Source organism: Lissotriton vulgaris, chromosome 3_1 (assembly GCF_964263255.1).
Source record: "Lissotriton vulgaris chromosome 3_1, aLisVul1.2, whole genome shotgun sequence".
NCBI classification, from domain to species: domain Eukaryota; kingdom Metazoa; phylum Chordata; class Amphibia; order Caudata; family Salamandridae; genus Lissotriton; species Lissotriton vulgaris.
This window is the reverse complement of record NC_141689.1, coordinates 1,030,184,899-1,030,209,116: the sequence shown is the minus strand read 5'-3', so window position 1 is coordinate 1,030,209,116 and position 24,218 is coordinate 1,030,184,899. Positions and strand designations below refer to the sequence as shown.

The 24,218-nt window shown below is 43.2% G+C and overlaps 1 protein-coding gene across 2 annotated transcripts in view; it reads left to right on the top strand.

Moving 5' to 3' along the window:
• The window catches only part of RIC1 (RIC1 partner of RAB6A GEF complex), a 979,735-nt gene that overhangs the window by 231,253 nt on the left and 724,264 nt on the right, over positions 1 to 24,218 (top strand). For both annotated transcript variants that reach the window (XM_086961422.1, XM_086961421.1), the window contains exon 3: positions 2,582 to 2,661. In XM_086961422.1, the coding sequence (XP_086817548.1) occupies positions 2,582 to 2,661 (80 nt within the window). The remainder of the gene's footprint in view (positions 1 to 2,581; positions 2,662 to 24,218) is intronic.

Genomic DNA, 24,218 nt, shown 5'->3' with positions numbered 1-24,218 from the left:
TCTCGGAGCATTTGAGTTAGAGCTTTTAGAAATGTTTATGGCTTTTTTTTTAATTCTTTAGCATTGGCTACAGGAAACAAAAATGCTAAAGATTTACAAAAAAACCCATAAACAATTCTAAAAGCACTAACTCTAATGCTGCGAGACCTATTGCATTTCCAATGCTTGTTTATGTAGGCTCTGAATTATGTGACATAATTAAACAACAACGGTCCTTGACAAAAGGGAAATAGACATTTGGATAATTATAGGCTACAATCTGCGTTATAATGAACAGGAAGTCCAGCCGGACTTCAAAATGTATTTAATACTGTAAGAGGTCAAAATAACCGAAACAACAATAAAACAGTGGGACACAGTCCTGTATCCACAAGGCTAGACAAACAATTCACAATACATATAACTAGGGATTTTCAGGCAATTGAAAAGGGAAGGAGCAAAATAATAGAATCAATTTGCTTCACACATGTAGAAAAAACATGATTTTGGCACATAGTTGTGAACTGGTGTTTAGACTACATCAACTGTCGACGGCGTTTCGATCCAGTTAGAATTATGGATCATCATCAGGACAATCCATGTTTTGTCTGAATTTGCAAGCCTCGTGGAAGGTATAGTTAGGCAACCGGGGCGTATGGAGGAATGGCTCTAAGTAATCAATAGTCGTGGGGCTTCCGGATTCAGGAGCCTCGAAGTTGATTGGCAATTCCCTGGATAACGGGCGATTCGTAATTGGGGTGATTAAAATCAGGAGCACAGCATTGGAGGTACGTGATGAATAGTGGTGGTGCCAACAGGGACCTGCTTACCAATTGGCTGCAAGGGTCTCGGAGGGGAACCGATTGACGATTATATGCAATAATCAAGGAACCTGTGATGAGGCACCAGATGGTGTGCAGGTCTCGAAGGGGGTTCGGAAGGAAATTGCACGTGGTCGGGTACCTATAATAAGGCACCTAAAGTTCACGGTGGAACTTCCACGGACGTCTAAGGAGCCCAATGGTGCCGGTAGGACCTATGTGACATCATGGGATGTTTTAAATAAGAAAAGTTCTTCATCTGCTGAGCTTTGGACCAAATTGCGGAAATTACATTTCAGGGATGCCTTTACAGAAATAACTAACACGCGTTTCTATATTTTTCTTTCTTCTGTCGTTTTATTTTGTGCTATGTTTTTTTATCCATGTTGCGGCTGCTTTTGCCAGCCTCTTAAATTCACACACATTCTAGGGCAAAATGATGCTCCTTAAATTAAAACATTTTCACTAAGCGGCAGACAGTTCTTGGTGCCGATGGTTTCCAATGCCGTGATCTTCTCTTAAGGCACTGGTCTGAGAGCGCCCCTGGCTCTTCTTGACCTTTACGCCGTTGCATCTCCTTGTCCCCTGTGCCCGTGTCTCCTTGTGCTGTGTGCCCCTGGGTCTCCTTGACCTCTGTGCCCCTGGGTCTCCTTGACCTCTGTGCCCCTGCGTCTCCTTGACCCCTGAGCCCCTGTGTCTCCTTGACCTCTGGCCCCCTGCGTCTCCTTGCCTCCTGTCTCCTTGCCTCCTGTCTCCTTGCCCTCTGGCCCCCTGCGTCTCCTTGCCCTCTGGCCCCCTGCGTCTCCTTGCCCTCTGCGTCTCCTTGCCCTCTGGCCCCCTGCGTCTCCTTGCCCTCTGGCCCCCTGCGTCTCCTTGCCCTCTGGCCCCCTGCGTCTCCTTGCCCTCTGGCCCCCTGCGTCTCCTTGCCCTCTGGCCCCCTGCGTCTCCTTGCCCTCTGGGCCCCTGCGTCTCCTTGCCCTCTGGGCCCCTGCGTCTCCTTGACCTCTGGGCCCCTGCGTTTCCTTGACCTCTGGGCCCCTGCGTCTCCTTGACCTCTGTGCCCCTGCGTCTCCTTGACCTCTGTGCCCCTGCGTCTCCTTGACCTCTGTGCCCCTGCGTCTCCTTGACCTCTGTGCCCCTGCGTCTCCTTGACCTCTGTGCCCCTGTGTCTCCTTGCCCCCTGTCTCCTTGCCCCCTGTGCCAGTGTCTCCTTGCCTCCTGTGCCCGCGTCTCCTTGCCCCCTGTACCATAGATCTCCTTGCCTTGTGTGTGCCCCTTGGTCTCCTTGCCCCGTGTGTCTCCCTGGGTCCCCGTGCTCTATATATATGCCCCTGGGACTCCTCGCCTTGCTCTTCATTGCCTGTCTTCCTGTAGACTTCCTTGCCTGTCTTCCTGTAGACTTCCTTGCATGTCTTCCTGTAGACTTCCTTGCATGTGAATATATTTTGTAGTTTTACACTTCATCCATGTTAGGACAGGGGGCATCCGTTCTCTGCCAAATGTGCTTAAACTGTCCCATTTAGTCCTTTTGTGTTAGAGAACCTCTTACTGGTTTGTGTGTGTATATGTGAGAGAGAGATGCTTTCTGCCGAGGCTCTGCCTGTATTGTGTTGGAGGGAAGCATGCACTAGTGCTGCTCACATGGTACATGCTTGGTTTCTCTAACTGAAGTTTGAGAATTATTTAACTATGCCAAGTTAGGAGGCTGCATGTAGGTGCTGGTATCTGATTGCTACATTGTTTGCATTTTGTTTTTAACTCGAAACCTTTTTCCATTTCAGACTGAAAATGGTTACATCCTATTTTTCGAGATCCTGCCAGTTGGAGAAGACAAATATCTATACGAACCTGTGTATCCAAAGTAAGTACTCGTGCTTATTATTTTGTGGGTTAGTTAATAACACGTGGTTCTGCACCTGTGATTGGTGGTTTAAATGAATGCTCAGTTTTGGGAAAAAGCAGCTCTTGTGCATATTAGCTATTATTGTGCGGTAAAAGATGCATTGTCTGTTAACACAAAGGGAACTCGATCTCCTGCACATCCATCCTATCTATCTACCCATTTATTATAGACTGTTCACGCCACAATCAAGCACAGCTTTAGTAGTGTATTTGAAAAATGTTGATGCTGCCAACAAAAGTTTAGTATTAGAGCTGGCAAACTAAAGCTCATAACATAGTCCTTTTCCAAATTTGTCATTCATGCATAAAGACAATTCTCAAAGGAGTGTAATAATCACAGACCTGTTTTTCTCAGTCTTATAAATATATGATGGGTAGGAGATGTTACGGGTATGATTGACTAATTTTGAGTGTAATTATCAAGAAGTGTCAAATTATGTATACAATTTCTTCAACCTAAAGAGTAACACAATAGGGGAAGAAGATGTGTGTCTCCATCCCCTGAAAGGTTTCTTCTTAATTGTCCTTGGCCTTCTAAGGCATGGTTTTGGAATTCCTCTGTGTATCATGGCTTTTATTTTGAAAAGGAGCCCACAAGTAGTGTGGCTCACTGGTTAGAGGCGGCAGACCCGAGAGCAGAGGACGGCCCGGGACCAGGGTTCAATTCCCGGCGCGGCAGGTTTCTGGACCAGGGTCAGCGGACTCGATAATTCTCTCGCCTTGGTGCCCACTCTGATCAGCGATCACACTCGGCAACTCTGGGCATTAGCTTGCCTCATCTTCACTAACGGCCCCACCAGACCGCCGGGGATGCCTGGTCTCACCCTGGAGATACCCATTAAGGGACCATCTCTCAGGGAAGCCAGGAAGGGTTTCGCAGCGGTCGAAGCGCCTTGGGACCCTACGGGTAAGTAGTGCGCTATATAAATGCCAATACATTTACATACATTTACTCTTTTCAAGCTTACTTAATCAGGACTTTACTGAAGGGACAGTGTGTAGTTATTAAGCTGAGCAGAGCTATTGGACTAAACATTCTTAAAAAGCAAAAACATGCTTGATGAGGCATCATTTCCTTCTACATATCACACAGAACTGACAAGGACTGTGCACCTGGAAAGACGGATTCTGGCTCGACCAATGATGTCAGGATGAGGTTAAAGGTTGAATACTGTTGCCTTGAACCTAGAATGGCTTGCATCTGTTGACTACATTTCCTGCATGTATCTTTCTGTGCGCTGCTTGCACACAACTGGAACATTGGAAGGAAGCTTTGTGATTTTTGATGAGGGCTGCATCCAGTGTGTCCAACAGAAGAACAGCACGTATTGGACATGGATGTTATTTGGTTGAAGAAAGCGAGGTCTTACTCACCACACATCCTCAGTTGATGAGCAAGTTAAATGAAGCCTATAAAAATGTTAAATAATTTTACTACAGCACACTGTTGTATTTCAAATCAATTGAGGGACCAAGCTCTTTGTTTATCACTAGAGTAAGAGTAGCACGATAAAAGGGCCTACCAGCCCTATTAGGCACTTGTTACATGATACTTTGTGATTCAATCTTTTTAATACATTCACATTCAGTAATAAAGTAACATGTCTCATTTCTGCTTTAAATATGTCAGAGAATAGCACTGAGGGAAAAGATGGTGGGTACTAGATGTTTAACTGTAGATGTTAAAGCTGAAAAAAAGTGGCAGGAGATACACTCGAACAATGAAAATGACTGCATGGGTCTGGAATTTTGTATTGTGAGCAAATCATTGTTTATAAAATTCCACATTGTGTTGTTTGGAACTTCCTCTTTAAAATATACTTGCTACTGAGATCAAATCAGGGCTGCTTGGCTTGAGCCGGAGAATAGTGATGTTGCTGCTGTGCTCCGTGGCCCGACTCCAACCTTCATAAGAGATGTGAGAATCAAAATCACCATCAAACCTTTCCAGGTATCAAGAAAGCCTTTGGTACCAAAGCCGGTACTCTCTGTATCCTGCGCTGAATTTTCCAAACTCCCGGGTCTAGTTGTCTGCTCAAACATGGTAACATATATACAAATCAAACACTGATGCTTACATGCTTAACGGTGAGCAACAAAGGGTGAGGTTCTGTAATTCAGAAGAGGATACTTGACCACAAAAAATGCTCCCTACATAGAGCTAATCTACTTTTTGGAAAGCGGGTTTGGAGGCTGGTGGGTGTTTGGAACTTGAACCAAGACTTGTGGAAGGATGGCTGTAAGAAGAAGAAGCATTAACATTGTGTATGTCCCGGAGTTTTGTTAATCCAGACATTAAAGGTGTCATGACAGGCGGTAAATACACATAATTCTGTTATGGGTTCTGTCTCCCTTGCTTACTGAAACTTCTGCACCAAGCAATCCAGAGAGACCTTTCCACTACAACTACACAGAGGTGCTTCTTGAGCAGTAATGTTACTGCACTAAGGTGTGGTGGCATTAGTCCCGACCACAGTGAGTCCTCTGTAGTGAAGATGCAAAGCACACACCATAATACCAAAGCACCACACTCCTTGTTTTCTATTTGCCTTTTGTTTACATCATGACAGAGCAAAGAAAGAAGGGTCCCTAGACAACCCTTAACCCCTTCCTTGCTGCCGTCGGCCATTGGCTGACGGCAGCACTACCTCACCAGTGCTGCCGTCGGCCAATGGCCGACGCGGCCCCGCCCGTTTTGTGGAAGTGCCGCACTGCGGGAAAATCGGGGCCGCAGTAAACGGGTTAAATGCCCCAAAGCTGATAAGTTGGGATTTCAAACAACACATCAAAGAACTTGCTGAGAGAGTCTCGGAACCAGAACTTGGGATTATCCAGTTGGAAGATTCTGAAATAAAACCGAGACAAATAATGGATGCAACTAGGTCAAACATTATGGGCCATATGTAGTAAAGGATTTTGCTACCTCAAACCCTGCAATTAGCAAAATCACTAGGTGTGCGACTGCAAAATCCCTACTTATAAGGAAAGAGCAAATAAATGTACAGAATTCCTTAGGGCATGGATACAATGAATAAGAGCAATACTTTTTGAGAGAATGTTAAATTGGATGGACACACAGTCCCTATACTTAATAACAATATTAATCTCTGCATCAAATGATTATGCCCTCAATGCCTGCTGTGATCCGAGTTAGAAGATGGGAAACACAGCTCTTGATGCTACTGTAACCTTTGGATGTGATTGCTACCAGTGTAAGTTTTGCCCTTCAAAGTCACTTAATCTAATAGAAAGGCTCCATGTCCTCTATGACTGGAAAGATGTGTAGAGAGTTCATCATGCAGGCATGCTCCCCAGAAATGTTTTCATTTTTACACCAGAGCTAACCTAGGATGTATATTCTCCTTATTGATGCTAGTCACCTACCCCATATGGAAGAATCACATACAGAACTGCTGGTTCTATCAGGCCATGTATGTATCTTAATGCATCCTCAACTAAGCTCAAACAGAACCAGAGATATGGATGATGAATATAGTACTTCTAGGGGATCCAAAAGCGCTGCTTCTTCTTGTCCATTGACATAATAATTGCATAGAATCAGGGGTCTTTCTTTTCTTCCTCTGAATTTGTGGAACGCATTTAAGGTCACATTAAATTGTATACCCCTTAGGTCCAATTGCCATGGAAGTTAAGGTAGTATTTTTCTTTTTTTTGTGTCTTGTGAGAGTGGGATTAAATGTTTAGAAACAATGCACATTATATGATAGGCCCTCATAATAAAACTCATTGATCTGAAACAAGAGTAAAACATGCTCTCAGCAGAAGGGCATGAACATAGGTTATTGATCTGAAGTTGAAACCTTTTGTATTTGAATAAAGCAGAGAAGGTTTTGGTTTCTCATTTAAAATTCAAACTAGGGTTATCATTGTGGCTGTTAAATATAATGGGTTCATAATTACAAAACCAAAGCTATAGCAGAGACCTTAAACTCCTGTAATGGTACACTCTGTTCCCTGCGTACTCTATATCTCCTTATCTGTGAAAGGTACAGTAGTAAATTCAACCTTGCCGCCACCTAGGAGACAGACATGAATTAAACCGCTCCATTTCAGCTTATGACATTCCCAAAGTAGTACCGCTAAATAGGTTATTCGGCTTTCTTTTTATAAACATTGTTGTCATAACCTTATCAATGTGAAGGGTCTGTTTCAGCTTTTTTTTTAAACAAACTGGGCAAGATTCAATGTTTGGTGGCTGACTCTACCATTGTAGTGATCCACTACGAAGACAAAGATCCTTTGTTATCAAAGAATTAGAGGACAGATTGCCTAATAAATACGGTGAAATATATATATAAAAGTATTGGTAAACAGATTAGTACAAATGTTTGTTAAATCTCATACACCCGGCACAAACTGGCTTTTTTAAGAAGACACCAATGTCTAAGACAGACCCCAACCCTTACCAATAAACAACAGAGGGTCCCTGAAATCTCAATGGGGAGGAAGAGAGCAGGGAAAAACACAAGTTAAGCAATAGAATCAGTCTCCTAAGGAAATAATAGTATGGGTGATTTATCCAAACCATATAGATAATTGTCCCGCAGATTTTAAAACATCACACCATTTTATTAATTCATATTTTATTGGTAACGAAAAGATAAGATAATCCCATATATAGACATTTAAAAGTTACTTTCTTGTCTCAAAAGGGTGCTGTCAATAAACAGGCAGGGGCTCATGTTGAAAACCAAACAAAATTAAATAAGGAACACTACATATACAACAACAACATTATATAAAAAACAATGATTCAAACGCAAGACAAACACATAATACAATAATACAATAAAATGACAATACAAGGAAAACTAGACAAGAAAATGCCTACGTGCGTTTCGGAACACACAAACATATACAAAGTACCTTCTTCAGGGCTAGAACATTTTTGAGGATATTTGGGGGGTCATCTGAATTCAATGAGGCGACCACCTGATATATGTTGTAGCAGCTCACAAAACCGAAAATCTGCGGGAACAACAAAGGCAGGTATAAACCCTATAGGACGTTATATAAAGAACAACAACCCAGGACAAGCTTGAAAGCAAATACATAAAACTAAACTAACATACATCACTACATAAACCAATTCTTGAGCAGGTGATTTTAGAAAATACAAGTACCATCACCAAGGTAGTGAAAATCAGCAGTGGCTAAGTTTCTAATAACCCACAGTGCACAGCTTTAGCTAAAGTGCAAGAAGATACAAATTAAAATCATATATACCTATATACATTGAGAAACCTACTTGGTATGCAAGAGAAGAAAGAATATCTTCCTGTGGTAAGAGACAGCTAAAATGGCACAAATGGAGGCTCCACAGACATCTAGAAGGGGGCATACATAGAAAGATAGGTTGGAACTGTGGCTTCATGGAGGACAAACCAGCCAGGATGCCCAACATGGTGAAGAATGAAACATAAATTACCAAGATGAACAGCGATCTCGAGATAAAATGAACGATCCAGAAGATCCACTAAAGGCCAAGGGCTGAAAAGAATCTTCCCGGGTCCATACTTCAAAGAGAGGATGCTAACAACAAGACAGATAATGCAAGGCCCAGGGTGGTTAAGGACTGTAACAGTATCTAAAAGCTGTGGAACAAAACTACAAAAGCATGCAGCCATCCATACTTACCAGATTTATAAGAGGTGCACATTAGAGGATGAATGATACAGTGTGCGGCACCCGCAGGGCAATTTAGCCAATATCTCGGAATCGAGGAGAAGGAGGACTAATCACAGCATGAGCCTAAAAAGATAAATGCCAATGAGGCCGACATAGGTTGCGATACCAAAATGGAACAAACAGAGTCCTAATGAGGGCATCCATACTTACAAGGTGAAAAGGAAATTCAGCCTCAAAGCCGGGCTGAACAGCATACGGCGCCAACAGGGCAGGATAGACAGGTTCCCAATACATGGATTCAAAAGCGCTCCTTGCTGCTTGATTCTAAAAGATTATGAATGTGGAAGCGAGTCAAAACCAACAGAGACTGAGTCACCTAGTAAATGCAGTAAGGTCTTTAAAACTGGCCCAGGGTTGTCGCCTCTCCAATAGTTAAATAAACACAATGCTAACTACAGGGTTGTAGGAGAGCTCCGAAATCGGCTCACAAACAAGTACCTACACCAGATAAATAATGCTAGCAGGGAGTCAGCACTCGGTTATAGCTTAGCTCTGGGGATACGTAAGATATAGGGGCGTGTTCCAAGCTTGTGCTCACCTGGCTCGCAATGGAGACGGTCAACAAGGCATCATCAGGAGAGGAGGTTTCCCCTCCATAACCGGTAGCGAGACAGCCCAGAGAGTCGCCATTAAATAATGGCTCACAGGATTGAGGGTGGAGCAGTCGCGTACGTTAGAGGAAACAGACGACTGGACCGCGGCGGCTAAATCCTGGCTGTAGAGAAGAGGCAAAGCCGACGGCCATGTTGAAAGTCTGAAAATGCCACTCATGGGAGCATGCCACTAATAGAGAACAGTGAAGGGAAGAAGAAATGTAAATATACCCACAAAGCTGCCCAAGAATGAGAGGAGGCAGAGGCCAGTAAGAAAAAACCTTTAATGTCAGCCGCTGCTGGAATAAATATACAGAGCTAAATATACAGAGCAACTGGTCCCACGAGTAGACTGTTAAGACGATATCCGGGTTCGTAAACGTATGGCAAAGCTAAAAGCCCTATTAAAGACTGGATAGGGTCACTAATGAAGATGGAAGCATACCCCTAGAGGTAATCAGCAGAGGACAAAATCAGGAGCAATTTGCAGGAGACAGTGGCCTTGAAATCAAACCTCTCGGCCACTGTTGATCAGAACATGTATAAATACTGACAAGGGAGAACATATCTCGGGGCAACAGGAATTGATGAATAGAGCAGGATGTTGGAGAAGCGGCCAGAAATGGCCCAGAGGTGAGGTGCACTGACAGCATGAATAGGGCATTAATGGGACCGGAAAAGGTGACAACTCTACTACAAGACAACCAATCACAAGGGGTTAATGACATCTGATAAGGCGGGGGAAGGCTCCTAAGGGAAAGGAGAAAAGGGGGGCAGTGCCAATCATAGGAGGGCATTCTCCCTAGGGAGATAGTCATTGAGCCCATGTTTAACCGTTTGGAGAGTGTCAATCCAAAATACCTCCCTTTTGCGCCTGATTCCATCCCTGTTGCCATAGTTGTTCTTTATTCTCTCAAGGATCAGCCTTTTATGATCAGCTTCCACATGACCGTGGGTGCTCCAGTGTTCGACCAAGGGTGCTCCTTTGCATTCATTCTTAGTGGCCGACTTATGCTCACTGAATCTAACTCTGAATTCTCTGCCCGTTTCACCTACATACCCTAGGTTGCAGGGGGCAAGAATCCGGTAGATAACATTGGCAGTCTTGCAGTTGTTCATTTGTTTGAAGGTACATTTTTTATTACCCCACTGAACAACATCCGTAACCATGGCAAAGTTACATGCATGGCAATTGCCGCATTTGTGAGTCCCTAAGACAGGGTATTGCCCACAATAGATTTCTGGACAAACTCACGTTCTGGTTTGGAGGCAGACTTGACCAGAGAATTACGTAAATTTTTGTTGCAATGAAACGCAAACACAGGTCTAGGAAGGGGGGTACCCTGTCCACAATTAAGAATATGCCAATTTGAGGTGATTATTTGGCATATTTTATTGTTGACGTTGGAATGTCTGGTGATGCAGACAAGTTTTTCTTCCTACGTGGGTATCTTGATTTGAAAAGTGATTCACCGTTATAGTATTTGGCCCTCTTAAAGGCATCTCTGATCACTCGCTTTGGATAGCCGCGATTGAGCACTTTGTTCTTGAGGAGCTCCGCAAGCGTATTATACTCATTGATAAGTGGTACAGTTCCTCCGGATGCGGAGGAACTGGCTGAAAGGTATGCTATCTTTCTGACACCGCGGATGGTAACTTTGGTAATGAAGAAGTGTGTTGCGTGCGGTGGGTTTAGTATACAGCGAGACCTCAATGGCCTGATCAGCAACCTGTATCCAGATGTCAAGAATTTCAGTCCTCTCTTTACTTATATTGGGGGTAAATTTAAGATGTAGATCACAAAGATTAATCCAGATTAGAAACTCGGCGAGTTGTTCATCTGGACCCCTCCAAATAAAAAAGATATCATCAATGAATCTGTTCCAATGATGAATTTTCTCGGAGAAGGGTGCCACCTCGTTAAAGATGAACCGTTCTTCGAAATCGTCCATGAAGATGTTGGCTACATTCGGATCACAGGCTGCCCCTATGCTAACGTCTAGGATTTGCTTGAAGAACGATCCATTAAATTAAAAATAGTTTTCCTGGAGCACGATGGCCAATCATTCCAGGACAATCAACCGATCAACTGTGGTGTCACAACTTTGAAGAGCTCTTTTGCCAGTTCAAGGGACTCCCTCTGGGGTATATTAGTATACAATGCTTCGATATCCATGGACACAAGAGTCTCACATTGGGGATTGAACGCAATACCTTCACTTTTACTGATAAGGTGTCCTGTGTCCTTCACATGGAACGGTAGATTAGACACCAGAGGCTTCAGGAAAATGTCTACGTAGTGGACAAGGACTCGGTGATGGACCCGATCGTCGACACTATAGGTCCGAAATGTCGCCTGCTGGTATCTTTGTGCGTTTTAGGTACTCCGTACTATATAAAGATCCTTGTATATGGTTTGTTAAGATATTAAAATTCCAGGTTGCAAATAGAGCCTCTATCCAGGGCTTCTTGGGTAAACATGAGGATATCTGCTTTAATTCTTTGTTCAGGGTATACGGAGACCTTGCAATGATGATCCGGAACTCCCAACATTTGTTCGATTTGTGCTTTATAATCGCAGCTGTTAAGCACCAGAATGCCACCACCCTTGTCGCTGGGTTTGATGGTAACCTCTTTGTTGGTGGAGAGGTTCTTAAGGGCTTGATATTCTTGGTAGTTAAGATTGAAAGGAGATTTGGGCATCATATTCTGGATTTTATTATAGACAGTACGTTCGAAAATGGCCACTACAGGCCCCACTTCATCCAAGGTTGGGGTGAAGGTGGAGTCTGGTCGAAGGCCTGATCTATTTATATCACTAGGCATGGTTCTGTTTTCAAATAATTTTTTCATTCTTATTTTTCTAAAGAAAGATTGGATGTTGCGATTCATTTCAAATTTGTTAAGGAAAGTGTTGGGGACAAAAGATAACCCCTTGGCAAGCAGGTTCATAGAGAATTCATCAAGGTGGATACGTGAGAGGTTTAAAATGGGGATGGGGTCCACATGGGATGGGGCAATTATTCCCTCCAATATTGGTTCCGCCTAGCTTGTAAAAACTGTGGAGGAGGGCCCTGGTGGTGATAACGGCCTCGCTCCTGGGTTCTGTATCTCACTCTGGTTGATCCCTGGCAGTTCCCTAAAAAACGATTTTCGATTCTGGCTCTCAAAAGGTGTCCTCCTGTTTCTGTATAAGTCAGAATTATTAGTGCTACCATCTCCTTCAGATTCAGGGGTGTCAGAGAAAGTAAGGACCTTTCTGTTAGTCCAATGTGATAATCAGCTTGGTTACCTTGATCTCTGGAGATGTTATAGAATTGGGATCCAAGATATGGATACAGTTTCTCTTCCGAGAAATAAGTTTTTCGGTCTTACTTTTGAGGAGGTAATCACTAAACCCATCAAGTTCTACATTGACCTCATCAAGTTTCTTGTTGGCTTCTTCAACTTAGTTGTTCTTTCTCAAAGCTTCTTCCATCTCAACTATTTCTTTAAGTAGATTTTCCACTATCTCTCTGGCCGTCTCAATGATGAGCATCATGAGGTCTCTGGAACAGCGGTTTGCTCTGAGTGACCACCTTCCCAAAAATTTCCGAATTTCGATGAACAGGCCCGGGATATTCCTAATCCTTAGTCCATTCGGGAGGACCCCAGCCTTTAAGTACTGTAACATAAATTCAGCGTGTGATTCAGTACGCCTAGCCTTCTTTTTAAGGTTAAGCAATTTTCAGCCATTCATCATCTTGGCCTTTACTGATGGAAAACGGGCGATCTGTAGAGGCACTCTGACCTAAATAGCCTAGAGAAGTCCTTGTCACTAAATCCAAAAGTTTTGATACTCCCCATTCTAAGGGTGAACAGAGAGGGAGCACCACGGATAGGTAAAGAATAAACTAATAATAAACTCAAAAAAATATATTTGGGTGATAAAGGGGAGAGAAGGAAAGGATGGAACTAGAAAAAAACAATAATACAAACTAAATGAGAAAAACAGTGCAAAAGACACACAAGCTCAAAACTGGGCTGGGAAGAGAACAACCCTCGCAGCAAAGTACCAGGAACAAACCAATAAACAGAGGGTCCCTGAAATCTTAATGGGGAGGAAGAGAGCAGGGAAAAAACACAAGTTAAGCAACAAAATCTTCCCCCTAAGGAAATAATATTATGGGTGATTCATCCAAACCATATAGATAGTTGTCCCGCAGATTTTAAAACCACAGCATTTTATCAATTCATATTTTATTGGTATCAAAAAGATAAGATAATCACATATATAGACATTTAGAAGTTACTTTCTTGTCTCAAAAGAGTTCTGTCAATGAACAGGCGGGGGCTCATGTTGAAAACCAAACAAAATTAAATAAGGAACACTACATATACAACAACAACAACATTATATAAATAACAATGATTCAAACACAAGAAAAACACATAATACAATAATGCAATAAAATGACAGTACAAGGAAGACTAGACAAAAAAACGCCTATGTGCGTTTCGGAACACACAAACATATACAAAGTTTCTTCTTCAGGGCGAGAACATTTTTGGGGATATTTGAGGGCCCATCTAAATTCTTAAGGCGACCACCTGATATATGGTGTAGCAGCTCACAAAACGAAAATCTGCGGGAACAACAAAGGCAGGTATAAACGCTATAGGACATTATATAAAGAACAACAACCCAGGACGAGCTTGAAAGCAAATACATAAAACTAAACTAACATAAACCAATTCTTGAGCAGGTGATTTTAGAAAATACAAGTACTATCACCAAGGTAGAGAAAATCAGCAGTGGCTAAGTTTCTAATACCCCACAGTGCACAGCTTTAGCAAAAGTGCAAGAAGATACAAATTAAAATCATATACACCTATGTACATTGAGAAACCTACTTGGTATGCGAGAGGAGAAAGAATATCTTCCTGTTGTAAGAGACAGCTAAAATGGCACAAATGGAGGCTCCACAGACATCTAGAAGGGGGCATATATAGAAAGATAGGTTGGAACTGTGGCTTCATGGAGGACAAACCAGCCAAGATGCCCAACATGGTGAAGAAGGAAGCATAAATTACCAAGATAAACAGCGATCTCGAAATGGAATGAACGATCCAGGAGATCCACTAAAGGCCAAGGGCTGAAAAGAATCTTCCCCGGTCCATGCTTCAAAGAGAGGATGCTACAAGGACGGATAATTAAAGGTCCAGGGTGGTTAATGACTGTCTGTACCGGTATCTAAAAGCTGTGGAACAAAACTACAAAAGCATGCAGCCACCCATACTTACCAGATTTATAAGAGGTGCACATTAGAGGATGAATGATACAGTGTGCGGCACCCGCAGGGCAATTTAGCCAATATCTCGGAATCGAGGAGAAGGAGGACTAATCACAGCATGAGCCTAAAAAGATAAATGCCAATGAGGCCGACATAGGTTGCGATACCAAAATGGAACAAACAGAGTCCTAATGAGGGCATCCATACTTACAAGATGAAAAGGAAATTTAGCCTCAAAGTTGGGCTGAACAGCATACGGCGCCAACAGGGCAGGATAGACAGGTTCCCAATACCTGGATTCAAAAGCGCTCCTCGCTGCTTGATTCTAAAAGATTATGAATGTGGAAGCGAGTCAAAACCAACAGAGACTGAGTCACCTAGTAAATGCAGTAAGGTCTTTAAAACTGGCGGGTTGTCGTCTCTCCAATAGTTAAATAAACACAATACTAACTACAGGGTTGGAGGAGAGCTCCGAAATCGGCTCACAAACAAGTACCTAGACCAGATAAATAATGCTAGCAGGGAGTCAGCACTCGGTTATAGTTTAGATCTGGGGATACGTGAGATATAGGGGCGTGTTCCAAGCTGGTGCTCACCGGGCTCCTTGCTCCTTATTTCCTGCAATACGTCGCTGTAGTGCCCGCAGCTGTGGATCTCACTCACCTCCGCTCCCACCTGGTTTTAATTAGCATGGCTTTCACTTTCATGGCCGCACTTGATTCATTGTTGCTTTCTGCATGCCCCTGCTTGCTTTGTTTCCCTCAGCACCCACTTTACGCCTTGTATCTAGCCATCATTTTAGAGCCCCCTAGCTTTCACCTTCCCACTTCAAGCCCTGCAGCACAGTGCACGATGGCTCCATCCTGACTAGAACTCCTTATTGGAAAATTGCAGCCAGTGGTCTGTATGAGGTTTCCTACCAATAGAAGCCATGCGTTTAACAAACACATGCATCCTTCATTTCAAACCCTTTCTCTGTTGCACTGTCTTTCAACAAGCCAACGAAGAAAAACCTCTGTGAGAAATGGTTTCTGCCTGTTTGGCAGTTGCACGGGCACAATTCCTCCTTGGGCCTTTATTAGGTGACTGGTGCACTTTCTTAGGGGATATGGCCTCGATTTTATGTGAAACATCACTGGAAAGGTTTAATTGGACAAACCTCCTCAGTCGCAGCAGCTGTAAGCAGATTTTTAATACGTTATTTGTTACGCTGCGCTTCATACTGAAGTTTGGGGCAGACACCCAGTCGGAACGTCGAACATATTTTCTTGTGCTTTTGAAACAGCAGGAATTCTTGGAAAAAGGAAACCAGTGTTTCAAGCACTGGCGAAGCACTGCCCCAGTGGGGAGTAAGTGCATTGTCTGTCTGTTCAGTCTGTCCCCGCACATCAGGACATCAGAGTTTCTATTATATCCGGTCCGAGAAGCGCAACTGACCTGAATATATGTGCTCATAGCGTGTATATACAAATTATTCAGCCCAAAGTGCTAAATAAGTCACCACACTCTTGCCAGCACACTTTCTTCATTATTTGATTTTTCCACTGTGAGCCCAGAAAGTATATTTGTTATCTCTTCATTAATATGTAACGAAAATGGCTAGGAATCTCTTCCTGTACTGCCCACTTGCCACTGCTTTGTTTGTTGTTGTGATGTAAAAAAATGTGTGGTCGCGCGTGAGAGAAAGAGTTCGGAAGCCGATCCTGTGTAGTGTTTGTTTGGTAATGGGGCGGCCAATCAGATGATAGTCCTGGCTTCCCTACCTATTATTTTACCCTCACTTATGTGCATCTCTCCCATCTTGCTCTCTCTCTCTCTCCTGGCTCCCTTCCTGTTGTGCTCTCTCTCTCTCCTCGCTCCCTTCCTGTTGTGCTCGCCCTTGTGCTTCGCTTCACAACCTACATACACCCTCCTCCATGTTGCTTTCAGGTTAATCTCCAGATATCCTTCTTCGTGTTGCCTTTACGCTAAATCTCACTCTTACACGTCTCCACCATCAGCTGCCTCCACCCCCCATTGATTCTGTAACACAGCATTGCTGTTGGAAACAAATGTCGTAAATAGTAAAAGGAAATGTTGGTCTAAAGTAAACTTTTGGCTGCAGGGCATTGCGTTATTCAATCCTTTAAATTAATTACTGCTGAATTATCTTTTTTCATTCCCTAAAACATGTGCATGTCCTCCAAGAAGATTAACTTACATGTATGTTTTGACTTTATTTCTTGTTCAGTCCGAGATAGCCCCCTACTATACTTCTGTGAACTAAAGCCGTAATACTGGTTTTGTTACATTCTGGCCTGCTTGTTTCTGCGTCTGTCCCTACCATTCCCTACTGCTGGTGGCTCCAGGGCATGTACCGCAATAAAAAGTGAATTTACCACCACACATGTACTCAGCATCTTACAATAAACATCAAAATAAGGACAACATGAAATGCAAATAAAAACTTGCTGATAACTAAAACATAACCTACTTTGTTCCACATCGCAATAGGACACTTGCTCCCTGTTTTAATTAATTACAGATGCCACATTTTAATGCCTTTTTCCATTTGTGTCATATTTTCTTTTCCACCTCCCCTCCGATGTAACCTATTGCCCATTTTCTGGTTCTACATGTGCCGCAAAGCTATACAAATGGCAATAGCACTATAAAAATATGATCACTCCACAGTAAACAAAACAAGCATTGGCATAGCCAATAGGTCTCGCCTTTGGAACCCTTTAAGTATTTACTTATGCAGTACAATATCCTTGGTGCAAAAACAATAACTGTTGCATGTCTAAACACTTATAAGGTCCCAAAGGCGAGACCTATTGGCTTTGCCAATGCTTGTTGAGATTATAGCTGCTCTATGGTCCCTCACTTTTGTGTTTATTGAGCTAGAGTTCTTATCTGAGTTGTTCATATCCACTGCTGGTAATTTATTACTACAGTTGTTTTGATGCTGTATATATGTGGATTATACCACTGTCTCCTTATTCAGGATACTGGTGACATTGCCTTACTCATGATTTGTATTACCTTTAATTTTTTTCCTGCAACTTATAGTGTCATTGAATACCTATAACGTTGATGTTGGTACTTCTGCTTCATATAACTCAGACAAAGAATTTGGTAAAGCTTCATGTTCAATTCTGTGTTCAGTTTGGTGATCGCTGCACACAATGGTGATAGTTTTATACATTGTCACAATGTGTCTACTGTAATTCCTAGTCTAGAGTCAGGGTAAGCTAAACTTTCCATGTAGGTTTAGGCATGAGACAAGGCTGCCAGCTGTCGTTGTTATTCCTGTAATATAATACAAACGTTTTCTGGCGACTAGCCAGCATAATGAAAAGATAGTGCTGATTATGTTAGACGCAGATGTATTTAAAGCGGCAGCTTATACTGACCATATACTGAAATTGAAGGAGGAAGCTTACTGCTCTATGCTGGCCCTGCTCGAATCAATTTTAAAATTGTGGCCTAGTCTTGGGGAAATATACTGAACAGGTAGAACTTTGAACGTAACCCTCTTACTGCCTTTCAGATATTGGGTGTGGTTGGTGACACTGGCAGTCAAAGTTTCTGAAATACCTCAGCATCTTGTTTAATGATGATACAATGGTCTCAGCTAAGCATAATGAAGAAAACGGTTAATAAGGAAATCTATCTGACCAGGTAGTTAACTCGTTCCCCCAAATTTACCTCATGCGTAGCGAGGATGAAAACCTTGAAAATATGGAAATAAATTATGACCAGTATGTTACCGATAATATTGTCAAATGACTTCTGGAAAAATGCCTAAAGCTGCATTGCCTGGAAGTTACATATGAGAGAAAGCTTGAAGATACTATTGTAAATTACTCTCTACCAAACATTCCTTGGACACCAGGGCTCTCTTTGGTATCCACTTGCTGATGCTTCCACTGTAGACTGGCAAAACAAGAAAGTTCACTATTTACCCCTCTACTAACCTCCCAAAAAAGCAAAGTCTCATGCTTTTGGTCTATTTTGAAGGAAACTGGTAACATAATTATACAGCTGGATAAAATGCCTAGTGTTATGCTGTTCGGATAATATGTCGCTTTGATACACCAAGAAAATTGAAATTAATCACTTTAAAATTTCTTGGGCGTATTGGCCGATTTGGAACATTCCAGTGTATTAAGGTTCTTTACCTATTCCACTTTGCAACATAAATAGGGCCTTTTTTTAGTTTGATCTTGCTTTATTGAAGACAAATATTATATGTTGAAATGAGCATGTAAAAGCACTTATGAACAACAAAAAATAATTGAATTGAGCATGAAGTGTATAACAAATGTACTAAGTACATAGTATATATATATATATATATATATATATATATATATATATATATATATATATATATATATATATATATATATATATATTCAGCTAGATTGCCTAAATATCTATGACAAGTGTTTGAATAACAGCCTTCTGTAAGTCTGGGAGAACAGGACTGCATGAAGCATAACAAAATGCCAGTTCCCTCCCCTGGAATGTGCACAAGTAATTACAAATAAAACGAAAACATCAAAAAGGAAATCAATTATTGAATATGAATAAGCACATGTTTGGTAAGAATATACTGTAGATCTTATTTCTGCTCAAATTTGTATGGCCACAGGAAAAAGACTCCGTCTTTTATAGTAATTCAAAGATCGAAGCGCAGAATTGTATAATTTGGTTTTATATTTCTAAAATAAATGTCCATTTTATTCCACACCAGACTTTGTTGTCAATAATATTGCAGCATTTCAAGGCAATCCTGTCCACACTCAATCAATCAGGGGTTTATAAAGTGTGCTACTCGCCCGTGAGGGTCTCAAGGCGAGGGGGTTGACACCTCCGAATCAGTCGAAGAGCCAGGTCTTGAGGTCTTTCCTGAACGTGTTCAGGGTCAGGCAGCGCCTGATGTTCACCGGGAGATGTTCCAGGTCTTGGCCACGATTTAGGAGAAGGCTCTCCCGCCTGTTCTGTTTCTGCGTATGCGGGGGACCTCTGCCAGGGCGAGGTGGTCGAAGCGGAGGTTCCTCTTGGGTACGTGGAAGGATACTGTCATTGAGGTATTTGGGTCCGATGTTGTTGAGTGATTTGTAGGCCTGGGTGAGGAGTTTGAAGGTGAGCCATTTCTCCACGGGGAGCCAATGGAGGTCTTGTAGGTGTTGTGTCATGTGTTCGTGACGCAGAGTCTCCCACGGATGAGTCTGGCTGCGGCATTCTGGATGGTTTGGAGTTTGTGTTCAAAGGTTCCGTTGATTCCGGTGTATAGGCGTTGCTGTAGTCTAATCTGCTGGTTATGAGTGCGTGGGTGACGGTCCTTCTGCAGTCAGGGGAGGGGGGTCCATTTGAAGGTCTTGCTAAGGATGCGTGGGCAGTAGAAACTGGTGGAGGCAACGGCGTTTAGTGTGAAATGGAGCCAGGTCTTGATGATTTCTAATTTGCAGGGAACGTCTCTACTCCGAATGCGAGGAACAAATCTATCAACATGTGATCAGACAAGCTTACATTATGTACTCTTTGCTTGCATGTGTACCTAGACACATTATCACCAGGTTTTGTGTTAATTTGATAATAAAAAATATCCTGAAAATAGGTGTGAGCACAATGACTGGAGTATGCCTAAAACTTACCTGCTACTTGGAGACTATATGGAGATTTGCAACATGTTCCGTAAATCTTGGGATGATTTTTTTTCTTCCAATAAGTCAATACAGTTCACTAAGAAGGCAGACCAAAGTCAACACATTTGTAAGGTGGCATCACAATATCAATTTGTTAATATATGATGTTTTTAGAAATTGCTGCTAAATGACACTTAGTGGTTACTCTCTTTGCAGCTTACTTTAGTATTACCTTTTTGTTCTACACCTTAATGTCCAGACAGGAATCCAATTCCAGTGTCTATTTCTGGGATACACAAGTAATTGAAAAGTGTTAGTTCATGTATTACTTCACGTTCTTGTGCAATACCCCCGTGCTTTTTACCTTTCTGGTTAAGGTAATCTGTTTTCATGTTAACATTTAAATCCTATCATATTTTTATTGCATTTAGTCCTTCTTTTCGTTGTTACATTCCATGCTAATATGTTGGTTCGTGCAAGTCCATGATACAGCAAACCCTCCTCCTAAAAGTAAATGTTTACTTATCTTTGACCTCTCATTCTTATGTAGAATATGGAAAGCCTCTCCTTTTATAGTTAAAAACCTTTTAAATACTCATGAATAAAAAGAGGACTTGAACACTTGATAAATGAAAAGAAAACTCCGAGATCACAAGAAATGTTACCGTAAAGTTTATTTTATTGGTCAAGTGCTTTACAATCTGGATTTTAATTCAGCCTTTTGCATTATCAAATATTATTGAGTTTTCTATGCAGTTTGTCAGTTTATATGTATTAGTACTAAAGAGGATTAACTCAGCAAATGGGCTAGGTAATGCACAGGTACACTTTAGACCAACCTCTCTTCTTCACCAGTAATGGCACTTAACCAGAAAGGAGCCAGAGATGAGGTAAGAATTCTCTCCTTTAACGTTAATGGCTTGAATAATAAAACCAAAACACGGGCTGTTGAAGAATGGCTAAAAGGCTCTCCACAGATATTGTCCTTTTACAGGAGACTCACTACGAGGCCAAGAAAAAACTTTCATTTAATATGTTTCAGCAGTGGGCAGAACGTTGTTACCTTTCTTCAACGGGTATCACACAAAGAGGGGTAGCTATTTTTTCCAGTTTATTCTTCCCCTTTCAGGTCACATACTCACAGACTAATAAAGACGGTACATGGGTAATATAAAGAAATATTTAATAACATTAAGATGACTTTAGCGACGCTGTATTCCCCAATAGAGGATAATCCCGCCCCCCTGACGGATCTTCACCAAGCATTGCTGCTAATTTCTGTCTTTAATCATTTTGGGTGGGGATTTTAATTATTTACAGAATCCAGGTTTAGATTCTTCGTCAGGGTTGAGGGAACAAAAAAACCTCGGGTAGGGGAATTAAAGGACTGCAAGACGAATTTATATTTGATAGATTGCTGGTGGTCAAGATATCCAGAAAGAAAATAATATTCATATTATTCAGAAAAATACAATTCGGCTGCTAGATTGGATTATTTCTTGCTTTCTAGGGACCTATCTCAGGCTAATTGCGTATAAATACATAATAGCTTTTCAGATCATACATTGCTAAAACTAGAATTAGGTGGTATTGATAGAAATTCAAATACCCAGAAATGGACATTCAAAAGAATTCTGCTGGAGGATGAAGACTGTTGTGAGAAAATTCATGAAGAGATAGAGGGCTTTTTCCAGATTAATAGAGGTACAGCCTCACTGGAGAATGTTTGGGAGGCCTTTAAATCAACAATTTGCGGGGTTATATTATCCAAGCAGATCTCCATGAGAAAGGCACAGATGATAGAGAGAAATAACCTCGAGGCAAAGGTTAAGCATACAAACGAGCGATACCTGAGGGTTAAAAGCAATAGGAATAAACAGGCCCTGGGACAGGCGCGTCAGGAGATGCAAGATTACTATTATTCTAAAGTTAGCACTGCTAACTCGGCCTATCTACAGAAGGTCTATGAAGAGAGCAAGTTTACAGGCTAGTTTTTAGCAGCCTGGCAAATAAAGGTAAACAAGCACAGAATAGAGTTCTTGCACTAAGTGATAAACTCACTATGAGTCTTATTACAGATAAAAACAATACAAAGTGGGTTTGTCTGGCATTATGAGTCTATTTATTCCATCAGACAAGAAGTGCATAGCACAAAGCTAGATTCTTTTTTCAGTGGATTACAAATTCCAAATGTAACTACAGATCAACCCTCAAGTTTTAATTGCCGATGTGTCAATACAAGAAATTGAAGGAGTGGTTCGAACAATGGCAAAGCCTGCGGGGAAGATGGGATTCCGATTGAGTTTTTAAAGAAGTTTAGCCCAAGTCTGAATAAGGAACTTGTGCTACTTGCCAGTCATATTTTACGAGGCGGAAAAATACCATCTTCTTTTAGAACAGCAATTGTTGATAGCTTTTTAAAAAAGATAAAGATAAGAAAGATATAAACTACTATAAACCCATTCGTTTGAGAGACGTGGCCAAGATGGCGGCGAGGTAGGACACGTTTTCCTGAGCTCCTGCCTGCAGTCCATCGTCATTAGCATCGTATAGGCCCTAAGAGAGTGGAGAAGCCTGATTTTGACTTCGGAGAGCTCCCCTGTGCCGTTGCTGCCCTTGACGCCCGCTTTGAGATCCGGCGGGGGCTGAAAGCAGGCAGCGGAGCCCATCGGAGACAACAGCGTCCTGCCTCGCGGAGATTGCGAGGCGGCATCGACCTCGCTTAAGCGGCGGCCCGTATCGAGTCGTCGACCCGGCTTCCATCACTGCGGCCACTGCAGCGAATCTGGACAGCTGCCTCTCTAAGTTTTCTACACTGAGCACCGTCCTCCTGAAGCCAGCGCACCGGCGATCGAATGACATCGGAGGGCGGCGGCGCGCTGGCTGGGAGCCCTGGGCGCCACAATTGACTTCACCGAGGTCAGCGGTGAGGAGGTGAAGTTTCCCCTCCCCCTGCGCCTGCAACAGTACTCCTGGCCTGGCGGCCTCTCGACATGCCAGCACTGAGGCCACAGCTCTCCCGGGGGCCCTGGTTACAGGAATTTGGTGGCATTCACAAGGAGTGGGGGGCGAGAGGACCCCCGCAACGCTGCCCGGACCCGGTATACCCCCGCATAGAGGGAAGAGCCCAGCACCCATCTGAGGCAGCCACCGGAGAGGAGGAGCACCTTTTGCGGTCCTGGCGCCATGCTCGGGCTCGGTGTGTGGTGAGGCCCCAATAGCACACACTCTGCAACACCGCGGACCAAGAGGCTGACGCCCAAGAGGGGAGACGGACAGTGACACTGGGATCCCTCAACACGTTGGGAACTTGCGACTACTGTCGGGATCGGCGACACAGCGAGTCTCTCCTCGCACGCTGAGACGGACGACTCCTTACGTCATACGCCTCTTGCTGCCTCCAGCCACCCCATTGAGCTTCCATAGACGGACTTCCCCCTTACTTGGAGCAGCATCCTGGTCTGGAGGTGACACAGCGGGTCCTTCGCGCCGAGTTGGGCTGGGCCTGGCCCTGGTCCTGTGGGGAGGAGGGATGACCAGACCCAACGTCACCAGGGAGGATGCTTGTTCGCCACTACAGATCGTGGGTCAACCACACGACGGTTCGCACCACTGATCCTTTGAGAGTATGTCCTCATCTAGGACAAGGAAACCGAAACCCCTGATGGACATTTTTGGGAGGGCTCAATCTACCTCTGCTCCAATGCCTGTCTCTACTTCAATGGCAACCTCGCAGCGGTCCCCGGGTGAAGGTGACGAACCCATTATGAAGGCCTTCTTGGAGTCGCTCTTCAACACCCTGAGGACCCCCAAATGGAGAAGGCGGACCTGACTGCCGAAATTAAAGAGATTTGCAGGGACGTTGTTGCTTTGGGGGAACGCGTTGTTACGCTAGAGGACAAAAGCAACGCCACCGCGACTGAAATCAACATGCATCAGCAGGAGATAATCCGCCTGCAAGATCAGCAGTTGGACACTCAGGTACACCTAGAGGACTTGGAGAACAGGTCACTCAGACACAGCATCAGGATCAGGGGAGTGAAAGTCTCCGACGACACCAAGGATCTCTTCGCTTTTACCATGGGCCTCTTTCGTCACATCCTGGGGGTCCCGGATGACACGGAGATTGTCTTCGACAGGGCGCACCGCATGGGCTCGCCGCGTGCGCCAAACGCCCCCCCCCCCCCCGGCGGACATTCTGGTGTGCGTGCAGGATTTTAAAACTAAGGAAGACCTTCTTTCCAAGGCGAGGTCCCTGCATCCTATCTCCTACAGAGGCCAATCTCCAGTGCTATACCAAGACTT